General features: G+C 46.0%; 1 protein-coding gene across 1 annotated transcript; it reads right to left on the reverse strand.

Moving 5' to 3' along the window:
* Positions 1-256: 256 nt before the first annotated feature.
* Positions 257-23,133, reverse strand: LOC114664653 (tripartite motif-containing protein 16-like protein). Its single transcript, XM_028818845.2, has 7 exons — positions 22,677-23,133; positions 20,558-20,653; positions 19,193-19,408; positions 17,858-18,017; positions 12,060-12,125; positions 7,563-7,628; positions 257-1,132 (listed from the first exon to the last, which is right to left on the reverse strand). Exons 1-7 carry the CDS (start codon positions 23,088-23,090, stop codon positions 591-593), a joined length of 1,560 nt encoding a protein of 519 aa, XP_028674678.1. The 5' UTR covers positions 23,091-23,133; the 3' UTR covers positions 257-590.
* Positions 23,134-24,450: the final 1,317 nt, after the last annotated feature.

A 24,450-nucleotide genomic window follows, 5' to 3' on the forward strand; every position in this document is an offset into this window, starting at 1 on the left:
GAACACATTTCCGGAGAGCTAATGCCTCCTAAGGAAACAGCCTGACCCAAAAAGAAAACAAGACCAGGAACCAGCACACCTGAATCAGCACATTTAATGAGAGCATTGGCTCAAAACCAGGAATCCAAAATCAAAAGCATAAATCATGAAAACAGAAATCATAAACAAGGACGCCATGCCGAAGCTGATGCTGCCACTTCATGCCACTACTGGATCAGAAACACCAGGAAAGCTGATTCGGGTTTTCTGCTCAATGAGTTCTGTATTTTATCGTGGTGATGTGCTAGATGTTGGTCGGACATGCCTGTCACATTACAGGTCATCTTCGCCTTAAGGAAGTAATACCACCTCATGAAGACGGGGGGGCGCTGCTGCTGCTGCTAACAGTCTTGTTTCCTTCCTCCCCAACTGCCCCTTGAGGGCAACGAGACAAAAGAAGCTCCGCCCCTACCAGTCCACCAGATGTACGAGGAGACCGCTCACCGAGGATGGCGTCTCACGTTTAGAAGTTGACCAGGCTTCTGTGGTGCGTCCATGCACCAATGACTCTGGTGATCACCAGATATTTGGACAATCTGCCCACTGGTCACCTACTGCTCAGCACTTACCAGCTGGCTAATAGTCACACTGGAGCCTCGATAAACTCCGAACGCTGGGTACAGGGGCTCCGTGAAGCTGGCCTGGAACCTGTGCAGTATCGTCATGGTGTCTGAGATGCTGTAAAATGCAAGTGTGCCACTGTGGTGGTCCACATAAACCCCTATTCTAGAACAGCGGGGGGCAATAATTTCAGTCTCCTGGTTATCGTGCCACGCAGCATAAGTAGAATCCAGGCAGAGTAAACTCCAGGACTTTCGATTGCCTCCCAGGCGACAGGCCGAGCTCCATCCTTTCCTGCTGATTGTTTTATAGGCCACAGCGATGGCTGCCCCTCTGCCCTGCCGCTCCACCTCCCAGTAGCTGTGTGGCCCAGTCAGGGGCTCCAGACAGAGGACCTGCAGGTAGCGGTCAAACCTGGTGGGGTGGTCAGGGCAGGAGTGGCTCTCTCCACGCCACACCACGCTGCGGTTTCTCTCAGCCACCTGCAGGTGATCGTTGGCCGTGCTTTGGTCCAGTTTGAGTAGACAGGAGTCTGCATGAAGAGAGGAAAGAATCAGTGAAGAAATGTCAAGCCGCTAATCATCTGCCCAGCTACACAGTTCACTAATTGGAGCTGCTTAATTTCATTTTATTTTACATTTGGGGGCCCAAACGTAATGTGACCGAGTAGTCGGCCATCTACAGGCAAAAACATTGGTGGTGTCATCTAAGAGGTTAAAGACCTAAAATAAGGCAACCCTCCTTAAAAAGGTTCTTCACTTCTTGGGTCGTCACCCAGAAGACTCACCTTTTCAGCCAGTCGCTTTGGATCAGGCATTCCACTGGTGTTAATTTAGAGCCGGGTACACGGTGTGAATTTCATCTTGATTTGATTTTCTGTGCAGTGCAGTGTTAGAAGGGGTGAGGTAAGATACCAGCGAGACCCCAAGACAATACAGCATCGTTTTTGGGATGATAATATCAACCATTAAAATCACCTGGACTGCGGTGGGCTGGCGCCCTGCCCGGGGTTTGTTTCCTGCCTTGTGCCCTGTGTTGGCTGGGATTGGCTTCAGCAGACCCCCGTGACCCTGTAGTTAGGATATAGTGGGTTGGATACTGGATGGATGGATGGAAACCACCTGGAGATCAAATCTGGAGAAATAAAGTGGACAGACTCACTGGCTAGAAAGTCTGCCCTTCTCTGTGGCTCAGGGGACATCGGCTCAGATGGTGGAACCTCTTTCAGTGAAAGAAAAAGCCAAAAGGAAGCAGTGACCATAGTGAAAATGGTCACCACACTTAAATATTAATATGCATATCAGCTTGGGGCAAAACAAAAAAAGGCGTCTGCTTGTGTAAAGCCCATCATGGACTATGCGGCCTTTGTCCTAATTTTAGGCCCAATTTACAGTTAGTGACTGATTTTCTGAGTCGGCCTAAATTTCAGCTTCATTGGCTGTCGTTTCGTGAGCAGTATGGGGGTCTGGGGGTCGCAATGCCCGATTGCCTCTAACGACTGGGCTGTCGTTGTCCTGTATTGAGGTGAAGTTATATGATGGCATGATGGCGCAGTGATCGTGCTGCTGCCTCCACAGTAAGGAGACTGGGGTTTGTGCCCCGGGTTCTCCCTGTGTGCAGTTGGCATGTTCTCCCCATGTGTGGGTGGGTTTCCTCCAGGTGCTCCAACTTCCTCCCACAATCCACACACATGGACGTTAGGTGGATTGGTGACACTAAAGTTGCCCTGTTATGTGTGTTTGCCCTGAGATGGACTGGCGCCCTGTCCAGAGTTTGTTCCTGCCTTGTGCCCTATGCTAGCTGGGATAGACTCCAGCAGACCCCCACGACACTGTTCAGGACAAAGCGAGTTAGAAAATGACCGATTGATTATTCATTTTTCATGTCTTTATGTCAGTGGTTCTCAACCTGTGGGGCGGGCCCCCCTAGGGGGGTGCGAAGTAACAAAAAGGGGGGCGCGAAGATGTGAAAAAAAGAAAACAAGAATCGAAAATATGAAAAATTCATCTATTGACACCAAAACAAATGAACTTAAACTACATTCTGATACTAGAAAAATAAATATAGAGTTAGATAAATGTCGATAAAAGTTAAGTAGGTATAATAATATGCATATATGATATATCATTAATTAAAAAAGAACAAATTGGTATTAGTGGGCTCCTTTCAAAAAAATGTTAGGGGGGCGCAATTAAAACTGTTATGAAAACTCGGGTCACAAATACTTAAAGGTTGAGAAACGCTGTTTTATGTTATTTAAATTTTTTTCATATATGATTATGTACTGGTGTGCTGTCTCTTCAAATATGAGAATGTTCCAGGATTTCTGTGGGTTACACCCCCAAGAGGCGTGGCCACCTGTCCGTCTCCATTTAGGGACCACCCCCAACCCTACAAAGACTGTGGAGACAGGCAGTTCAGTGGGAATCATTGAAAAGTCTTTATGGTTGGAATTTCTGTTTATGTATTTATTTATTTTTGCTCTGTCGTGGTATTCTGATCACTGGATTGTATTTTCTGGGACTTGTCCACTGTGGATTTCTTTTTAGGTATCTCCTTTAATGCTTCTGTTGAGCTTTTGTTACATTCTTTTGATATTTTTCTAATAAATCTTCCTTTTCTAAGTATTTTTTTCATTAGCCCATCTCTGTGCTAGCCGAGGTTTACAGTTACCCTCCTCTAGTGGGGCTTTCAAGGATACTTTGGGTCCACATCCCCTTTAGACAAGTGGGGATTAAGCCCACTGAGGTGAGGCCTTTTCTAATCAGGCAAAAAAGGCCTTTTTTACTTTCATGGAGGCTCTGCTTCACGATAGTCGTACAATGTCTGTCATGTCAGAAATTTCAGTCGGCAGTCTTGTAGTGTGGGCTGATTTTGTGATGTTTCCCGAAATTCATTGTGCAGCGACCACAGTCAGTTTGCTTGTGGTAATAACAGCAGACAGGGTGCAGAAAGAGAATGCATTGTGTGTGTGGGAGGATTGTAGGACAAAGTGGGCACTGCCCATTCTGCTAGGCATTAGTGGCACCCCAGCCCTGTTATGACAGCAGATTTAACAGGGATGTGGACTTCCAGCTGCTCCAAACCCACACTTACATTTCAGAGTCTTTGTTTGAGGACCAGCCTGTACTTCATCTGATAACAAAGGTGAAAATCAGAGTTTGCAGAGTCTCAGGCTAGAAAGCATGAAATAGACACACAAGGACAAAGATCAATAAAGCAAGGAATGACAACCATGATAAGATAAATACAAACATCTGAAAAGGTCTAGGTCAGGTCAGCTCAGGTTGGGTGGCACTGGTAAAGTGTGTTGCTGCACCCACCACAAGACTAAACAGCTTGGGATCCCAGTTGGCAACCCCCCTGGCAGACACATGGTCCATGGACCCTCTAGAAATTACCCTCTATCTGCCACAGCCAGATGTCACATGGGCAACCCGTTGACCTGGTCCAGCCACTCAGGTCCTTAACAATGAGCCGGATCACCCTCGGGGAATCACGCCTCATGGCCGTAGTGCTGTAACTGACACTCTCTCACATTGCAGGTCATGTGCCTCATTCAGGACTCCATGAGCAACGCAAAGTCAAACCAGCGGTGCCCAAGGATTCTCCGAAGAGACACCAAAGAAGTCCAGTCTTCGTCTCAGGTCACTGGATAGCGTCCATGTCTCGCAACCATATAGCAAGACAGGAAGCACCAGGACTTAAAGACTTGGACCGTCATCATTTTGCAGATATTGGGGGCACCACACACCCCTTTCCAGCGACCTCATGGCCCCCCCATGCTCTCCCAATCCGTCTACTGACTTCATAGGAAGAATGAAAGGTCCGATGCCACACTAACCTTCTGCAAGTGCTCTGTTTAGAGTTGTGGTGATGGGCTATTAGGCTATTGGCGCACAGAAGGTTTCATCCTTTGGTACCTTCGCTTTGTTTCCTGACATCGTTTTTCATATCCTGGTCCTTCGCATCGTCTGCCCAAACTTCACCGTGCAGTAGTGCAGTGCAGCCGATCAGCCACATTTGTTATGATATGATGAACTTTAAGAATGTGTTTCGCTTTTCTCTCCTGAAAAATGTTTCTCTTAGTTTTGGAAGAAATATATATATATTTTTTTAACCTGAAGATTGTGGTATTACCACAATTTCCCTTCCAGGATGTGTCTTTAATCAAGTCGTTACTTTTGCATTTTTTATCTTATTTTAGTATTTGCCGGGCCACCATTTTGTTTCTCTGTGGGTGCCACCATTTTGTGGTTTCCAGTGGTGTGTCCTGAGAAGTTCCACGACGATTTGTTGTACAAACCTCACGGTACCTTTCGGTATTTTGTTTAGTCTTCAATCTCCATCTTTGACTTCGGTCTCTTGCTTAACAATTTTGCTTTGGTGCTGATTCGTTTGCCTTCTTGGTTTTGACCACTCTGTTTCACTCCTGGTTCTCCACCTCCTTTTGTGACCTGCCATATTCTCCTTTCCAAGTCAAAACAGCATTCTGAGATCGAAGGTGACCCCTAAAGGTAAGAAGTCCCTTCTGCTGCCCTACTTGAAGTGACAGGCCCATGATGATCTCTGAGGGCAATCTGACTACTCATATAAGCAGAAGGATTGCGGGACAAGATGAACCAAGATAGGCCTCACCCTCCAACTGATTCTCCAAGGCCAGACTTTCAGAGACCCCTTTAACCCCAAATAACATCAATGAAAGGCTCACTTAATCTCCACAGGCCTGGTACTGTTATCTCAAGGCAAGCTTGGTGGGCCTGCTTCAGTGTTTGCTAAGGTGTTTGTGGCTTGTGCAAGGACTTTGTTAGCAACAAAAGAAATTTGACAAACAAGAGGAGACCATTCAGTCCATCAGGCTAATTTGTTTAGCTAACAGCTCAGCTGTCCCAACATCTCATCATCCAGGTTCTTCTTAAAATTCCTCAAGGTTTCTGCTTGGTAGTTTCTACTGAATCTCATAATTCTTTGTGTAATGAAGAGCTTCCTGGCTTCAGTCCTAAATGCTAGTCCCCTTAATTTCCACTGGTGTCCTCGAGTACAGGACTCACTGTTAAGTTGAATGAATTCTGCTGGATCTGCTTTATCAATGCCTCTGGTATTTTCAAGATGAGGACCCTATGCGGTCTCCTCTGCTGGAGAATAAACAGGTTTAATTCTCTAAGCCTATCACAGTATGACATGTTCTTAAGTCCTGAGATGCACAGGTTCAAGTGTTGCCATGTCTTTCTTGAGGTGTGGTGGCCAGAACTGCACACAGGACTCCATATGAGGTCTCACTAGACTGTTATGTAGTCTGAGCATAACATTCCGTGAGGATTTTGAAGACCTGGAGTAGGTCACCACACTGTCTCCTTTGCTCGAGACTAAACAGGTTTAATTCTCTAAGCCTGTCACAGTGGGACATGTCCTCAAGTTCTGGGATGCTCTTGGTTGTTCTCCTCTGTACAGCTGTCCTGCTCCATCTTTCTTGAGGTGTGGTGACCAGAACTGCACTCACCACACCAGATTTGGTCACACTAGAGTGTTATGTAGTCTGAGCATAATGTCCCTTGAGCATTTTCAAGACCTGGAGCAGTTCCCCATGTGGTCTTCTCTGCTCGAGACTACACAGATTTAATTCTTTACATCTGTCACAGTAGAACATGTCCTCAAGTCCTTGGATACATCTGGTTGCTTTCCTCTGTTATGTCCTTGTTGAGGTGTGGTGACCAGAACTACACACAGCACTCCATATGTGGTCTCACCAGTGCATTATATATCTGAGCATAATATCCCTTGAGGATTTTGAAGACATGGAGTAGGTCACCACACGTTCTCCTCTGCTTGAGACTAAGCAGTTTTAATTCTCTGAGTCTGTCACAGTAGAACATGTCCTCAAGCTCTGAGATGTTCTTGGTTTCTCTTCTCTGCACAGCTTCAAGTGCTGCTCTGTCTTTCTTGTAGCATTTTGACTAGAACTGCACACAATACTCCAGATGTAGTCACACTAGTGAATTACATAGTCTGAGCATAACGTCCCTTGAGGATTTTGAAGACCTGGATTATGTCATCAATTAGACTCTGCCCAGCTTCAAGTGCTGCTCTGTCTTTCTTGCACTGTGGTGACCAGAACTGCACACAGGATTCCAGATGTGGTCTCACAAGTGCATTATAAAGTCTGACCCTAACATCCCTTGAGGATTTTGAAGACCTGGAGCAGTTCACCAATGTAGTCTTCTCTGCTTGAGACTAAACAAGTTTAATTGTATGAATCTGTCACAGTAGGACATGTCCTCAAGCTCTGAGATGTTCTTGGTTGCTCTCCTCTGCACAGCTTCAATTGCTGCTCTGTTTTTCTTGTAGCATGTTAACCAGAACTACACACAGCACTCCATATGTGGTCTCACGAGTGCATTCTATAGTCTGAGCATAACGTCCCTTAAGGATTTTGAAGACCTGGATTACTTCACCAAGTAGACTTCTCTGCTTGAGACTAAACAGATTTAATTGTCTCAGCCTGTCACAGCAGGACATGTCCTCAAGCTCTGAGATGTTCTTGGTTGTTCTCCTCTGCACAGCTTCAAGTTCTGCTCTGTCTTTCTTGCACTGTGGTGACCAGAACTGCTTACAGAACTCCAGATGTGGTCTCATGAGCGCATTATGTAGTCTGAGCCTAATGCCCCTCAGCTTATATTCAATTTTTTTACGATATAACCTAACTCTTTATTTTCCTTTGTAATCGTTCCTGTGCATTGCCTAAACATCTAAATGTTCTTTTCAGAGGCCATATTGACTGTCTGAAGTCAGCTAGAAGTGCAGTGTGCCTCCTGTGCTCCACCACGCGATTCCTGCTGTCAGTGCTGTAAGTGAATGACAGAGAGGATGGAGACCCCGACACCCTCCAGCCCCATTTCTGAGACACTGATGTCTCCCGATGTTCTCAACGCTGGACCAAATGTGATAAATAAAGACAAACTCACAAGTTATGAAGTCAGCCCTGCTCCGCAGCTCACGAGGCGTTGGCACAGACGTTGGAACTTCCATCACTGAAAAGAAGACAAAATGAAAGTTGGAACAAGCTTGGGACCAACAGCCGATAGCCACTTCTAATAATTAGCATAGGACCCCCTTTATGGGGTCATACATGACCAACACTGACAATGTAGTGAACTGGGAGGGTCCTTATTACTGCCTTTGTTTAACCCAACTGCATTGAAATTAGAGGTCATGCATGGAAATGGGAGGCAACTCTTATATTCTGTTGGTATTGGGGGGGGGGGGGGGGGGGGGGGGGAAGGTGTTGCAAGTGGTGGTCATTTTTATTTTTAATTCTGTAATTTGAATTAGAAAGGCACTTACACTTGACCAAAAACATGACCTAAATTAAAATTGTATCAGCATTTATGGGTCTTATGTGAAGGTTTTGCACCTCTTTGATATTCAGTTGCTATTTGGGGGCCTACTCTTACCTGAACTGCTGGACCCCTTCAATGCTGTATTTGGTGGCTCTGGCCCTCTTTGAATTTTTTCGCGCTTTAGGGGGCCCAAGCATATTAAGAGCCACCCTTCTAATGGTATGGTCTGTGTTTTTAAGAGGTTACACTCTGTAAATGTGGGACCCTGTGACACTTGGGGCTGTGAGTTGCATGTCCTGATTCCCATAAGAGTTGAATTTGAATTTGGGCCCCCTTAAAATGGCAATTGTGACATAGGATGGTGGGTGAGGGGGGGGTGTTTGGGGGGGGCATTCCCCATTTCAGTTCACATCGGGGGTCTTTAAGGAAACCTGATGTGGCCTTTCCAAGTGGATGCACTTCGCGAATGGCTAACATGCTGGTCTACCAACCTTTGCTCAGCTTGTTTTGTGAGTTTACACCTGAGGCCAAGCTCATGAACTGAAGACCTGCCCACCATTTACTGCTCAAGAGCAGAATTTTCAATTCAAAAGCTCACGTGAATCACGTATGTGTATTTCTCCGATTTTCCGAAAATATTCATTGAAGAAAAAATCCATGTTGTGAACATGCAGCTGGATAACTGACATGTGGATAAGTAACCCGGGGGTCCAGGAGGGGCCACACTGGCTCCAGGTTCTCATTCTAGCCAATTTCCTAATCAGAAGTCAGTCCTTGCTGCTTGCTTTGTATCTCTTTGGCTTGTCTGTGTTTTCATTCAAATTTTAATTGCCCTGTAGGGAAAACGTGAGGTTAGGTGGCAGGACTGGCATCCAGGCACTGTATATTGTAAAACCTTACGCTGTTCAGTGTGGCGCTGAGGGCTCCTAATCCGAGTGGTTCATCGTTGTAATCAGTGCACACTGCTCACCAAGACCATGCCACGTGGAGTTTCCTTCTCTGAGGACGTCATCCATGTCATCCATGTGCTTTGTGGACCAAAACAGATTTAAACTTAACGCTCCTTCCAGTTCCCCAGTTCCCTCTCATTTATCTGTAAACTGTTTTTTTTAACGCTGATACTTCATAAGGTAGCACGTTAGCTGGGGAGCTGCAGGTTTATTGGTTACCTGCATTTCATTCTTAACTAACGACTGCTCAAGAAAAGAGGCAACAATTAAAACTTAAAAGCAGCCGCTAAAAAACTAAAACAGGCAATGAAGGGTTCTGAATTATCAACAGATAGCGATGCGCACTGAATGAACGAACAAACGAGTTCTTTTGTACGTGTCTTGGCCTCTGAACGAACATACTGCTTCACTGACATTAAAGAAGGAATCTTTTCGAGGCATGCGCAGTGCGCGCTACACCTTACATTGCATTCCGCGGCAGTCATCTTTAATGCCACTTTAAAGGCCGAGGTCTTTGGGGAAACAGCCAATCAGTACGGGCCGTGACAACAACTAGCCAATGACTTACTTGGCATATGACACCAAGCACCTCCCACGGATCGGCTCACTCACGGCGACCGTCTCAGTACACGGACTGATTGAATGAACCAGTATGAACCTTACTGGTCTGGAGAGCCACTGAAAGTTCGTTCACGTCCTGCAGACAGGAGACTCGCAGTCCATTGAATTGCAGTTCAGTTCACTGATGATATTTGTGGGGCCGACTGCATCAGAAAGGACGGGTGCGGGAGATTAAGCCAAAACTGAAGATAATTTTATTTAGTCATATTTCAGTCTTTGCGTGCTGTATTTTAAGCTTCTTTTTGTACAATTGTAATTGTTTTTTTTCTATTTATTGTCAAAATTCAATAGAGGATTATTATTATTATTATTACTATTATTATTATCAGGGCCGGAGTTATATGAAAAGAGGCCCTAGGCTATTCCACTTATGAGGCCCTTTCACCTTCCATTTTTAGTTTGTAAATTACATGAGAGATAATAAAATACGTTATACGCGTTGATCTTAAACCAATACATTTTTATGTTTGTTTATTAGTCATATGCGTAGAATTTCTCCTATTTTCGGTTCAGTGTTTTAGTGTTCACTATTTTTAGAATAGTGTAATTTTAATTTTGCTAACATTTTGAATGTAGGCCCCTCTTGATCTTGAGGCCCTAGGCTGAAGCCTAGTTAGCCTATAGGAAAATCCGGCCCTGATTATTATTACTGGGGGCTCTGCTCCTGCTCACTTCACTCACCAACCCCCAGGTGCAGGCACTGGGCGCCCGCTATCTTACAGGTGAGCCGACCGAAGGCGTCAGGTGCCCCTCCTTACAGAAAGCGACTCTATTTAATGATAGATGAGTATTGTGGGGCGAGAGAGGAAGACGGTTTGGTCCTTAGTTTATTACAGATAGAAAATCAGTTACTTGAGTATTTCACTACAGCTGGCTATTTTAAATACCAGATGAACAGTAAAACATTGTAAAATGTAAAAAAAAGTAAATAAAAATTAGATTACATTAACGCCCTCATCAAAACAATATTCTGAATTACATCTTCCTCTAACTTACATTCTATAAATGTTTGCTTTTCTTGCATTTCTGTTCGCGTATTGTTCGGGATATTTTTCTCTTTCTTGTTTATTGGGCGATTTTCTTTGTTCTTTCATTTTATGATATGCAGCTTTTTTGTTCATTTTCTTTTTTTCAACGTTCATTATCAGCTCTTGCTGCTGTTTTTCTACTACGATCTAAAATTCGACGTTCTCGAATAAATCATTGGCTTTTTTGCCTTGCCATTATAACCGACTGCGTTGAAGGGCGAGTTAGCAGCACCGAGATGGTCATGAGTGGGACGGAGAGAGGATGTGCACAGCAGGAGTAATGCAGGGCCGTTCTTTACAGTATTATAGCCCCCACGAGCAAAGCGGGGCAATGGGGGCCATACCTATACAACCACTCAGCAAGATTAGCATGGGGCCCCTGGGAAACTGCCTAGCGTGCCAATGCGTTAAGACGGCCTGGAGTAAAGATTGGGCGAGCGGCGTGGAGGGGCGTGGTCAAGGCTGGGAAAAACGCAGACACGACGGAGAGCAGTAGGAATAATGATTGGGCGAGCAGGGTGGAGGGGTGTGGGTCAAGGCTGAAAAACGCAGACACCGACGGAAAGCAGTAGGAATAATGATTGGGCGAGCAGTGTGGAGGTGGTGTGGTCAAGGCTGAAAAAACGCAGACACAAAAAGGGAAACTCTTTTAATATAATTGAGAGATTATTAGTTGTGAATTACTTATTTTGATGCTTGCTTTTTATGCTGTTTGTTTTGTTTGGTGGTTAAAGTTGCTACACAGTTATGATACTATTTTAGATTTTCAACTAGAATATTGCTTGGTGTTGGTTTTGAAATGAGCGAATCAGTCATTCAAAGATTCAAATCATTTTGGTGAATTGGAAGCAAATCGAATCACTAAGGAGAATTGTTTTCACATCACTAGTAACAGGCAGGAGATCAAAAATGAAGCCCAAAAACAACGTATTGCTGTAGTGATAAATTAAATGGGTTCTAGTTAAGAATTTGGTTGAAGTGAAGACCTGCAGCCACTGCGGACCTCCACGACCGAGACTGAGGACCCCTGATGTAACCCAAGTAACTTGAGATTGTTTTTCTTTGACGTTGTACTGTTGCTTGCTCTTGTTAATTTGTGAATTTCCCCTTGGGATTAATAAAGCTATCTATCTATCTATCTATCTATCTATCTATCTATCTATCTATCTATCTATCTATCTATCTATCTATCTATCTATCTTCAGCATTGGTCCCCTGCTGGCCCTCATTAAAGCTCTGTCATTGTATCCTAAAGTTTATGATTTCCATTCTCCATGAAAACATGAGTTTTTTTCTCAGCCATCAGTACAAACTGCCTCAGGTAAGTATTGAATAAAAACAATTCCCATTTTTGGCGCAGGGTTCGTTTAAGCATGAAGATCGGCCCAAATTCGTAAGTGAGGTAAGATAGCGGCGAGACCCCAAAGACAACACATTTTTAGAATGGTAGCCTCTACCATCGAATGGAATCATCTGAAGATCAAAAGCTCAGAAACCTGGGAAATTAAAAACGACAAACTCACCGACTCGAACGTCTGCCCCGCTCCGAGGCTCAGGGGTCATCGGCTCAGACGAGGGGACTTCTGTCACTAAAAGAAAAAGTCAACAAGAAAGCGGTGACCTCTTAGGTTTCTGTTTTTTTCTTTTCCTTAGACATTTCTTTCCATGGGTTTCTCAGATCAGACACTCATTTTAGTTTTTTTTTCTTAAGGTTTCCAAATATGAATTTGATGTTTACTTCTTGGGCGGCACGGTGGCACAGTGATAGCGCTGCTGCCTCGCAGTTAGGAGACCTGGTTTGCTTCCTGGGTCCTCCCTGCGTGGAGTTTGCATGTTCTCCCCGTGTCTGCGTTGGGTTTCCTCCCACAGTCCAAAGACATGCAGGTTAGGTGGATTGGCGATTCTAAATTGGCCCTAGCGTGTGCTTTGTGTGTGTCCTGCGGTGGGTTGGCACCCTGCCCAGGATTGGTTCCTGCCTTGTGCCCTGTATTGGCTGGGATTTGGCTCTAGCAGACCCCCGTGACCTGTGTTCAGATTCAGCGGGTTGGAAAATGGATGGATGGATGGATGTTTACTTCTTGAAATTCCCATCACTTAAAGAATGACCTCATCTGCCATTTTGTATTTTTCAAATTCGGTTACACGTCATGTTTTTTTCCAAATTGTAGGGGTTGTGGGGGCGCTACGATTCACACCATCCAATGACGCTGATTTGTTTATTTTATTGGGGGGAACCACACAAGGGACACACACAGCCTTGACCCCATACACACACACACACACTCACACACAGGGACACTGTAGTGCACAATGATTAGACAAATAACAATAAAATATGGGTATATTAATCAAATAATGAAAAAAGAACAAACAATATAAGAAAGCTCCTCGACGGCGATGATAAATGACAAAACACTAACAGCAAACAGTAAACACTAACAACAATATCAACAACACTCCAGGACAGCAGGGGCAGTTCATGATGGATGTGTGAATGAAAAACCCTGAAAGCGACGTAAAGTTTTGTCCTACCAGGTCCTGATGCAGTGTGGCCGTGTGATTGTGAAGTGATTGGCTGCTCCCTCTCAGACAGATTTGTTTCCAATCAGTACAAACTCACATGGACGGCAAACACATGCAGACAGAAACTGTCATCCACGGTGGTCAAGTCGTAATCCAGTTGTGTGCACGAGGCGTATTAACAAACAAAAGGATGATTTATGAGATCCCCTCAGCATCTTTAAGGATCCTGTTTAAAGGGCCGCCTGCTCAATCTCCTTCCCGGCAGCCCCTGCACCTTCCGAAGCTGTCCAATAGTGTTATACTGCTGGGGCTGCTGGGAGATGTGGGACATTTTTAGCAGTGCTGCTACAAATTGCTCTTTCATAAAGATTGCTCTTTCATAAAGTTCCTTAGTCTAAAATTCCTGGTTCTGACTTTTGTTTTGATTTTTTTGTCCACGATTCTTGTGTGTCGTTTTGTTTTTTGACGGTCATGTTTTAATTTCCTGGTTTTGACCCTTTTTTCTGTTACCTCGCCTATTCTCCCAGTCATTTTTCATGATCTTGTGACCAGAATGAAATTGGTATGCGGTTCTTCTTCAGCCTGACTCCTTGTCGCCGGCCTTAACCATTCATCTCTAATACCCTGACAGATGCATCTGTCCGTCTGTATACACTTCACTCTTCAACAGTCTGACTCACAGGCTCACTTTCGACCAGCCTGTTTCTGGCGTGACAAATTGTAATGTTTGTAAACCTTTCTGTTATTGTCACCTGGCAGAATGTCGATACTCAAAGCTGATAGAAAGTGATGGCAATAACAGGGATGAATGGAGGTGAAGTACACTCAACCTCGGCAGTAAAGCTGCATGACTTTCAGGTAAAATGCCTACCAACCTGGGCAAGCCCAACGCAGAAAACGGTGGCAAATCAACGCAAAATAATAACAAATATTTGAAAATATAACAAAAGGTTTATAAGGTCAGTTTAGTCGGCCATTTTCTATCTGAGATTATCGCATTCAACCCCTAAAAGACTTTTTTTGTCATTATTTGCTTCTTCTTCTGGAAACCACCCTTCCCTTCGACTTTGAGTTCGATTCTCGTATTGGGTTTTGTTTTTGACAATCTGAACGTTTGATGTCCTGGTTTTTGATCCTAGCAGGTCTTGTTGCCTAGTCATTTGAGATAGTGCAGTTTTATATTACCGGGCAGCAAACATACAAACTATAAAAACCTGGACATGGACAGAAACAGACGAACATACACAGGCTTGGTCCGCGATAGAAATAAAATCCTGCAGTACTTCTTTATATTCCCTGCTTTATGCTCCAATAAATGCAAGTTATCGCCGATATACTAATAACCCAATTGTGTTTCACTCAATCAGAATATGGAACCAATGTAGGAAGCATTTTAAGATGGAGAATCTTTTATCTGTGGCACCTCTGCATGAGAACCACATTTTCCCACCCTCGCAGACGTACGCAGTTTTTAATGTCTGGATTAAATCACTTAGAGATCTGTACACAGACAACGTTTTTGCATCCTATGAACAATTACAATCCAAATTTAACTTTCCAGCAACACATTTCTTTCACTACCTTACTAGGGTGTTGTTAGCCATTATGAATGTAGTGAAAGGTCAAGCAAAATGACCCCTTTAATTGGCTAACTAAAAAGATTACAACATGCAAGCTTTCGAGGCAACTCAGGCCCCTTCTTCGGGTGAGATGTAATACAGAAACTGGAGTTCCCTGTGTTTACATACACACCAGGACAAGAAACAACATTGGTAAATCTTTAAGTGAGACAATAATAATAATGAATCTTTGCATTTATATAGCGCTTTTCTCACTTCTCAAAGTGCTTAGCAAATGCAGGTTAAGGGCCCAACAGAGCAGAGTCCCTATTGCCATTTATGGGATTCGAACCGGCAACCTTCCGATTGTCAGTGCAGATCCTCAGAGCCACCACAAATGTAAAAAACGAATAGACCTCTTCAGGCTAAGATTCATTTAACAAGACAGAAGAACAATGTATGGTGAAGATCTTTGGATAAGATGACTGTCCAACAAAGTCTTTTGAAGTTTCTGATGAGTTTTTCCATACAATGTGGATCTGTAGTCAGGCTGTCTGTGCCAGTTGAGAGATGTGAACAATCCTCATACCCGGCCATAAAACTCTTGTCTCTATTCAAACCATGTTGTAATGCATTACATTTTAGCACGAGTTTGACTTGTCCTGGTGTGTATATAAACACAGGGAACTCCAGTTTCTGTATTACATCTCACCTGAAGAAGGGGTCTGAGTTGCCTCGAAAGTGTGCATGTTGTAATCTTTTTAGTTAGCCAATTAAAGAGGTCATTTTGCTTGACTTTTCACTAAATTCAAATTAGAAACTTTGTCAATCAAAACCTGCCCAATTTTCCTCACCTCCCACCTACCTTTATACCGGAAAAAATATTGCTCATTCTCGAGGACTCAGACAGCATTTCTGTAATATATAAAACATTTTACAGTCTCTCCCTTTCAAAGACCCCAGAGTGCAGTGGGAAAAGGATCTCTCACTCAACATCTCAGAAGAGGAGTGGAAGGGAGCAATGCAGAGAATTCACTCGAGCTCCATATGTGCAAAGCACACAATTATTCAACTTAAAATTATATTTTGAGCACATCTGTCTCGCTTAAAATTGTCCAAAATGTTTCCAGGGCAAAATCCAACCTGCTCCAGCCTCACTGGGTCACATGTTCTGGGCCAGCACCACATTAACATCATTCTGGACCCAAATCTTTAAATGCCTATCAGACAGCCTTGGTGTCACAATCCCTCCTAACCCACTAACAGCTGTGTCTGGTGGGCTCACAGGGGGGCTTAAAGTGGAGAAGGACAAACAAACTGGAATTGCCTTTACTACACTATTGGCACGTAGACTTATCTCGCTCAATTGGAAGAATCCTAACCCTCCTATTCTAAGTCAGTGGGTAACTGATATTATACTGTATACTATTTGAAACTGGAAAAAATCAAATTCTCACTTTGAGGATCTGTGCAAAATGTTTTCAAAACCTGACGGGATCTGATCAAAAACATTTTAGAATATGCATTTAAAAATGAGGGTGGCACAGTGGTAGTGCTGCTGCCTCGAAGTTAGGAGACCCGGGTTCGCTTCCCAGGCCCTCCCTGTGTGGAGTTTGCATGTTCTCCCAGTGTCTGTGTGGGTTTCCTCCTACAGTCCAAAGACATGCAGGTTAGGTGGATTGGCGATCCTAAACTGTCCCTGGTGTGTGTGTGTGTGCCCTGCGGTGGGCTGGTGCCTCTGCCCAGAGTTTGCTTCGTGCCCTGTGCTGGCTGGGATTGCTCCACCAGACCCCCGTGACCCTGCAATTAGGATATAGTGGGTTGGATAATGGATGGATGGATTTAAAAATGAGGAAGCAGATTCTCTCCCCTCTTTTACTCCATTTATCTTTATTCATTTATTATTTTATCTATTCATTTGTCTTAACTATCTTAAAGTTTTACTCTGCTGACAAAGCTCTCCTTCTCAGGGGTGGGGGTTGATTTGTTTCAATTTGTTGATTTGTTTTTTTTTTTTTTTTCTTTTTGTAAAACTGTAAAATGAGTTATGGATATGGAGTGTTATTTGATTAAAAAACAAAAAGCGATAGTACAGTTTTGCCATCCTTTTAATGTTAAAGTGTGTAAAAATAAACTTTACGATGTAAGCCTGAGGTACTCAACTGTGGGACAAATCTTGAATTCATAGATGAGGAGATGTAACATGCAATTTGGGGGATACTCATTAAAATATTACACAAAACTCAAAATGAAAAGCAGTATGAGGTCATCAACAAAGTCACAAAAGGAATGAGAAAAATTAATGAGATTCATTTTCAGGAATGCAAAAGACAATTTCAGAGAGTGCAACTGGTTCATCTGATAAAGCTGTAACGTTTGGAGAGCTGGAACAGCAAGCCTATTAAGAAAGCTGTTTATTAAAGTCTGATCATTCACAAATGAACATTAACATCATGTCTCTTAGTATCTCCTAATATTTTACTTAGAGGTTCAGGAACTTATTGACGATTAGCCCTCCATGAGGTCACCCGTTTGCACTCAGCGGCGTCACTCCACTGATGAAATGACTGCTGAGTTTGGTTTCCAATGTATGAAATATGAATCCAAAAGCAATACAAGTTTATTTAGTTTGCGCAAACCTCTTTAGTAATGTGTTTGCTCCTGATATCGCTAGGATTATTCACAATTATATATCATGTGGCAGGCGTGCATGTGAAGGGGACCTCTATAGAGCTTATGCAAAGAGTGGGCTGCAGGTCGGCATTGTTGTTTAGCTCTTTAGCCTTCAGGTCTGAGGAGGACTGATGACGTCACTCCAAACTGAATTCTCGTCTTTTCCACCCAGGACATATAAAAAAGCCTGCCTTGAGTGAAGACCTCAGCCTGAACAAGATGTTTGCCTCCTTCCCCTTTCTGCAATGTCACTCTTTATGACAATTCAAGCTGCCGTCAATCGGGGTTTCACCGCCTGGTTCTCCAGATCTTCATGCTTGTTGTTTTCTTCTCTTTCATTCAGTTAAACCAATGAAAATCACCACCACGTAGAGACTAAGCTCGTCAAGATGAACCCCACACCAACCAGTTTTGGCATGAATGTTATTTAAAGGAAGCTGGAATTTTACTGAAAATGTTTAACAATTCGTACCACCTACAAGCCACTTAGATGCCCTGAACTGTAAACCACAGTGGGGGGCGCTATACACAGCGTTGCTTGATTGGCCGACCATTTGAAAGCCTACCTGTGTTTGGGATTCCAGTAGTCCACCCTGCAATGATCTCCTCCAGACGCTCTCTCAGATGCGACAGGTCCTCCCTCAGAGCCGCACACGGGATGTCCGTATGGAGAGCCATGTTGAGCGACTTTTCATCTCCATGAGGGGCTGAGACAGAGGAGCTTCTCTACAATTGGACAAACAAGAGGGAAATAAGTAGCTGGCTGAGTGGGATCTGGACCTGAATGTAGACCACAAAACTGACCCCTGTCAGCGGCCACATTGTAGGAAACTCGATAAAGCCTCGATTTATTATTCACTCTTATGAAATAGCTATGCCCAGGAGGGGGTGGGCAGCCAGTTGGCCAAGGTCTCCAGCACCATGACTGTGTTTGTCTGCTATGAATGACCCACAGGTTTATTTCCCCCATTGGTGCTGCGGAGTTTTGGTTTTGATCTCCTCCCTTTGTCACCTGTCACCTGGCTGGGCTTCCTCTGTGGGACTCCACTGCCTGATTAAATTACGTAAGGAGTCCGTTATAAAGTTTGTATTTGCACCAACCTGTGAACTCGTCACACTAAGCGTAGAGCACAATACAAAAATAAACTGAATTCAATTGAAAGGCGCTATATACTGTTAACTAAATGAGCCGTTACTTTCTTGCTGTTCAAAGACTCCATGTGAGACCCTGAGTGAATTACGTCACCTACTGGTCCTGCATTATAGAAACGTACAATAAGTGCCGTGTAGCATGACAGTATCTTGGTATGATGATCACTAGGGAAAGGCGCTATATAACAAACACTGCATGAATGTTTTAGACAGGGCTGCCATTGCAATGACTGGGCTTACTGTATGACAGATTTAACAGATCACCAGTGAGCCCCCTGCTGGTGAGGGCATGGCACTGTTTGGCACAAGGACGCCATTTGAGACACCAGTGCTGATGCAGTGTGACACTGAGCGTGTCACTTCAGCCAGGGCTTGCGCCATAGAATTGTGACTGCCATCCACAGTTTAGGTACATACAAGAGAGACGTCTTTCGCTCTTTAGGATGGGCTGCTATTGTAATTACAGACCGCTCAGTTAGAGGTCAGTGGGCGCCCTAGACACGGTGGCACAAATCACACAAAGATGCCAGTTCAGTCCCTGCCAGTGACTCCCTTGTGTGACCCTGAATGAGTCACATCACCTGCCGGTGCCCACTTAAACAAATGTAATATCCTGGCACAGCCGCTCAGGTCTGTGCACACAACAGGAATGGCGCTCTGTTATAAGTGCTACTTAGTTTGTCCTGCTCTGTGACTTATGCACTGGCTCAGTCAGTGTTATAACATATAAAAACGAGAAGGTGCATCACCTGAACGGGGAGGTGGCGGCCGACCCCCGTCACGTCCCCCCTCTCCAGCTCCTTGATCTCCTTCTCCAGCCCGTCCATGACAGCTTCGGCTTTTCCGACTTCTCTCCTGGCCCGCTCTCGGATCCAGGCGGTCACCTTTACCTTGGCGTCCTCCGCACAGCTGACCAGCTCGGCAAAGCTCCTCTCAGTTTCCTGCACTTCTCTATCCGCCGACGTCTGACGAGAGAACAAAGGGAGGACAGACAGACGGATAGATGGGCACAAGTCAGAGCGGTTTACTGTCCCTGCCTGGGTCAGCGTGGTGCACTAAAGAGTCGTCTCATGTGCTCTCCTTCTTCACCCACAGCTGACTGCCACATCAACATGTGACCAAAAGACATGACATTATTGCTGGACATCTGAGGGCCTGTATGTGTGTGTCATTTTTAAGGGGTCTAATACATGAGACCCTCTGCCCAAAGGTAAACAGCTGCATGGGGTTTAAGATCCAGATGTTGGTGACCGGTGCTGACCTCTGCCTTAAAGATGGTCCTTGTGGATTCGGACGTTGGCGTATACCACCCGGCTCTCCAATAACACCACAATCTGGGAACTGGCATGTGACCAAATCATATGATCTGATCTGTGTGAACCCCCACTCACCCTCTGGTAGGGCAGGACTTGACAAGACTCCACAAGCAGCTCACCTAAGACACCAACATGGAGAGACCCCCAACTGCTGAGGACGTGAATTCCGGAAATCGGACCCTTAGCACCTGGGAGACGAGCACAACACCCAAAATGTTTGGGATGTGGGCATTAGGGCCAGTTCAAGGCATTGGCACTATGGATGGGTATTTAGAGCTCATCTACATGGCGGTGGCATACAACCTCTGTGACAGTGACACTTTATGTGTATGTCCAGTATGTCACATGGATGACTTCTGTGCCTGCCCAGTGTGTTTCTCTGTGGCAGAAGCACATTGGCAAGGAGTCAACACATGACAGAGACAATCTGCGTGGATGCCAGTGGGATGTGTTCCTAGAAGGGGTACACAGACTGGTACTGGCTGGCAGTACGGGCATACCCTGACAATTAAAAGCCAATTGAAGGGTCCTACTCAGCTGCTCAAGGCCCACTCTTTGCCAGTCTCCTCTTTCAAAGTGCTTGGCCTGCCACATTTGCTGCCAACTTAGCAACTTTTGGTTAACTTTGAATAGAAAGCAGCGTGCCATGTTCTGCTCCAGATTAAACTTTTCATTTGCCCTTCTGTTTTCTGACTGCTCTCAATGGATGCCAACCAATGCTTGGCATGCCGGAGGCAGATGAGGGTGCCCATCAGGGGTTCCTCACTACTCACAGTTTGGGTCTCCCATTTTGCTCACCTTAATGGTCTCCATGACTCGGCGGGTTTTCTCCAGTTGCAGGCGCTTTTCGTGGATCATCTGGTGGATATCTGGGATGGATACTTGGGGTGGCGCCTGTGTGGAAACACAAAGGAATGGAGAATCGTCATAAACACACCATCTGGGACAGGGGCACCCCCAAGGGGTATGCAATGTGTTTGTCCTGGCCCCGTCAAATTTGGGGTCTAGTTGTGCCCCTTGTTCAAACAGTGCATCTAGACTACTAAACTGTGAAAGCCAAGTCCCTTATAATTTCAGCTGCGGGTCTCCATTGCCCAGCTCTCTCAGTGCCAGTGCCAGCCTCTCATAGCTGATGTGTGTCACCCTTGTCTTTATTCTCCATAATTTCTCTTTTTTTTCATTAAATGAGCCCTGCGGTATAAAAGCCTCATAACTCCTCATCTCTGACCACTCATTTTTTTCACCAACTTGCCCACTTTAGTCCAAAACCTCATGTTGGCTTCTGTGGAAAGAGGAAGAATGCCACCAAATGGACGTGCGGCCATCCATCCTTGAATTCAGCGCAATCCCAGAATCCAGGATCAGCATCATGGAGGGCAGATAGACGAGTAGGTGACAGTTGTCACTCCTGCCAGCAGGGGGCCTCATCACGCAGTTTAAAGAACTGGCACTGGGAGAGCAGGAAAAAATAAAAAAAGGAAAAGAAGAGAAGCTGGGAAGTCAACTGGCATCCAAAAACCGGCCCAGTGCGAGAGTGTGGACTGTGGGGGACCGGCGTCCCATCCTGGATTGGTTTGTGGTGGAGACTACGGCTGCACTCCCTGTGACCCTGTGCCGTGGTACAGTGGCTGGTCCTGGGTTCAAATGGATGGTTTATATTGGCACAGTGGGTAATCCTTGGTTCAAATGGATGGTGGATGGTGCTATGTTGGCACAGTGGGTACCCCAGCATTCAGACCAACAGCAAATAATGTTATTATGGCACAGTGGCTAGTTCTCAGTTCAAACAGACAGCAGATGGTGTTATGATGACACAGCAGTTAGTCCTGGGTTCAAATGGATGATGGATGGTATTATGCTGGCACAATGGTCAGTCATGGCTTGAGATGGAGAGCAGATGTTATTATTATGGCACAGTATTTAGTCTTGGATTCAAATGGACGGTGTTATGCTGGCACAGCGGTTAGTTGTGAGTTCAAACAGACAGCAGGTGAGGTTATGCTGGCACAGTGGTTAGTCCTGGGTTCAAACTCTTATCTGTGTGGAGTTTGCGTGTTCTTCTCAGGTTGCAATGGCTTCTCCCGCCAGGCTCCATTTTTTTCTCACATCCCCGAGTTTGTTTACGTCACCTGGAGACCCTAAACTGGCTCTGTGTGGGTGGGTAAGTGTCGGAGTGGGTGAACTGTCAAAATCTTTGGAGTTTTCTCTTGCACCCGATACCCTCAGGATTGCATTCAGTGGATGTGAGTTTGTGGTGCCCAGGCAGCATGGTGGCTCAGCAGTGGGCACTGCCTTATGCCCAGTGACGCTGCATTGGACTAAGCAGGTTAAGATGAAAGGTGGTGTGTGGGGCGGCTCAGTGGTGAGCACCAGTGCCCCACACCTTCGGGTACTCGGGTTTGATTCCTGCCTGGCCTCCCATTATACAGGTCAATGCATGTGCCCAGCAGTGGAGTGGCATCCCATCCAGGGGTGGCTCCTCTCATGTGCTCAATAAAGTGTCGAGAGGCAGTGCCTACTTGTGCCCATCTGATGGACTAAGTGGCACAAGAAAAGAAAGGGGTGAAGAGAGGGGTAAAGAGCAAGATGTCTGAGTGGTTAGTGCCACGGCCTCCAGTGACTCGGGTTCAGTTTCTGTCCGCCAATTCCCTCCAAACTCCCTTTACACGGGTCCAGTGTGATGAGTGTGCCATGCGGTGGGCTGGCATCCCATCCAGTGCTGGTCCCAGCCCCATGCCCAGTGAAGCCAGGACAGGCTGCATCCCCCACAAGTCCTGTCCCTGATAAGTGGGCCTGTGAATGTATGCCTGGCCCACCGTGTTTCTCCAAACAGGAATGTCAGACTAAGGACCCTCAGGCCTGTTCTGTACAAGCTCATCATCATCATCATCATCATCAGGCGGTCAGAAGCCCTTACCTGAACGCCAGCTGTGGCCCCCTCAGGACTCCCACAAGGGTCCATCTCTTTGTGTCCCCCCGATTGGCAGGCAGTGGGATTCCTGAACAGATCCTTCTCGTAGTGCGGCTGGAGGTGGGCTTCGCAGAAAGACGCCAGGCGGGTGAGAAAGTGCTTCATGCTTCCAAAGGTTCCTCCAGGATGGCCACCGGGCCCCTCGTCGCCCGGGCACGGTGCCTTCATGGACTTTTCCAGCAGAGTAGGCCTCGGGGTGAACGTCCGCCGGCATTGGGGGCAGCTGCACACGCCAGAGTGGTCCCAGCAGCGGTTAATGCACTCTTTACAGAACGTGTGCCCACAGGGCAGAGAGACGGGGGCACTAGGGGCTTCCAGACACACGGCGCAGGCCAGCAGGTCCCAGTATTCTGCAGCCATGATGCCTTCGGAGACACAGAGGGGCCGCTCCTGAGGAAATGAAAGTGGGACGTCTTTGTGTTCCTTCATTTCCTGTTCTGAGGCAGAATGTTTGGGGAGAAGCGCAAGGCTGACATCTATGGAGCTGAGCTGGCAGGTCAGACGAGACGCTCTTACTTCGTCCATTTATCGGCTTTCATCCAAAGCGACTTGCAGATGAGGTCAAAATGAGGTCTGGGGGACCAAGTGTGACAGGAGGAGGTGACAAAGCTGATCACCACAAGTGAAGAGACCTGACAGCCAGGGTCTTCAAACGAGTCGGAAGTCCACATGAGGGGTGGGCAGCCAGGAGCTACACATGAAAAGAGTCTGGACTGAGATTTGATGCCACGCAGACGTGGCACCATCAGACACCATCCATTAGGAGACCTGAGTGGTCGAGGGGGGGGCAGAGGACCTCATGAGGGTCTCCACATATGCAGGTGCTGACCCACTGACTTACTCTGTAGGCAAACATCAAGGATTTGCACTTCACAGGGTGCCAATGTAGCGATCTCAAACGAGGGGTGACACGTGCCCACCTTGGCTGGTTGAACGCCAGACGTGCTCCTGCATTTTGAATCATCTGCAGTGACTTGGTGATGCATGCCAGTACCCCTGCCAGCAGAGAGACCCAGTGGTCCAGACCAGTAGTGACAAGACCAGGGTCTGGGCCAGGCATTGTGCCAGGCGTTGTGCCAAGGAGTGAGCAGCCATGAGGCAGATGGAGGTGACCAGGGGAACCTGACCAGGACAGGCAGGGCTGTCGATGGATGTGCTCAATGAGTGCCTTGGCACATTGGCATCACACGACAACCCACTCAATATACGCCATGGCGACTTTGGCAGGGCACCACTGCCCCCTTGTGGGTGGCAGTCTGAAGTGGAAAACAAAAGGAGTCAAAATCTCAGACAACCCGGCATCAAAATTCCAGTCTGCTCTGCGTGTGTATGGACAGCAGCCCTTCGAGGTGGGCTCTGTGTCCACACTCAGTTTCAACCAGGGTGAGGGTGAGTTATCCAGTCAGCAACAGCAGGTGCCCTGGCAGCTGCCACCCGAAGTGAATCAGAGCTTTGGTCTGTTGTGAGTCGCCCATTGTTGGAGTTTAAAATGGCTGATGAGTTTTATTGTTCTGACTGTCACGTCACTTTGGCCTGGTGACACAATGTTGTGTCCTTTGGTGGGACGGTGCCCTTTAAGTCGCCAGTCCTATGCCTGGCACCTGAGTGTCTATAAAAGCTGCCTCCCCTTTAGTTTAGCTGAGCTCATCGCCAGACCACATCAGGTCATTCCAGCACCGTCAGCCTCGTCCACTCAGACATAAAACATGAGACTCTTCGG

This window comes from Erpetoichthys calabaricus, chromosome 14 (assembly GCF_900747795.2).
Source record: "Erpetoichthys calabaricus chromosome 14, fErpCal1.3, whole genome shotgun sequence".
Lineage (NCBI taxonomy): Eukaryota > Metazoa > Chordata > Cladistia > Polypteriformes > Polypteridae > Erpetoichthys > Erpetoichthys calabaricus.

Bases quoted from the DNA above. Each gene is read 5' to 3' on its own strand.
- LOC114664653 (XM_028818845.2), bottom strand. From the start codon at position 23,090: ATGGCTGCAGAATACTGGGACCTGCTGGCCTGCGCCGTGTGTCTGGAA. The intron at 19,409-20,557 runs GTGAGCAAAATG...TTCTCTCGTCAG, and splicing joins GAGTCATGGAGACCATTAAG to ACGTCGGCGGATAGAGAAGT. The intron at 18,018-19,192 runs GTGATGCACCTT...GTCCAATTGTAG, and splicing joins GCCGCCACCTCCCCGTTCAG to AGAAGCTCCTCTGTCTCAGC.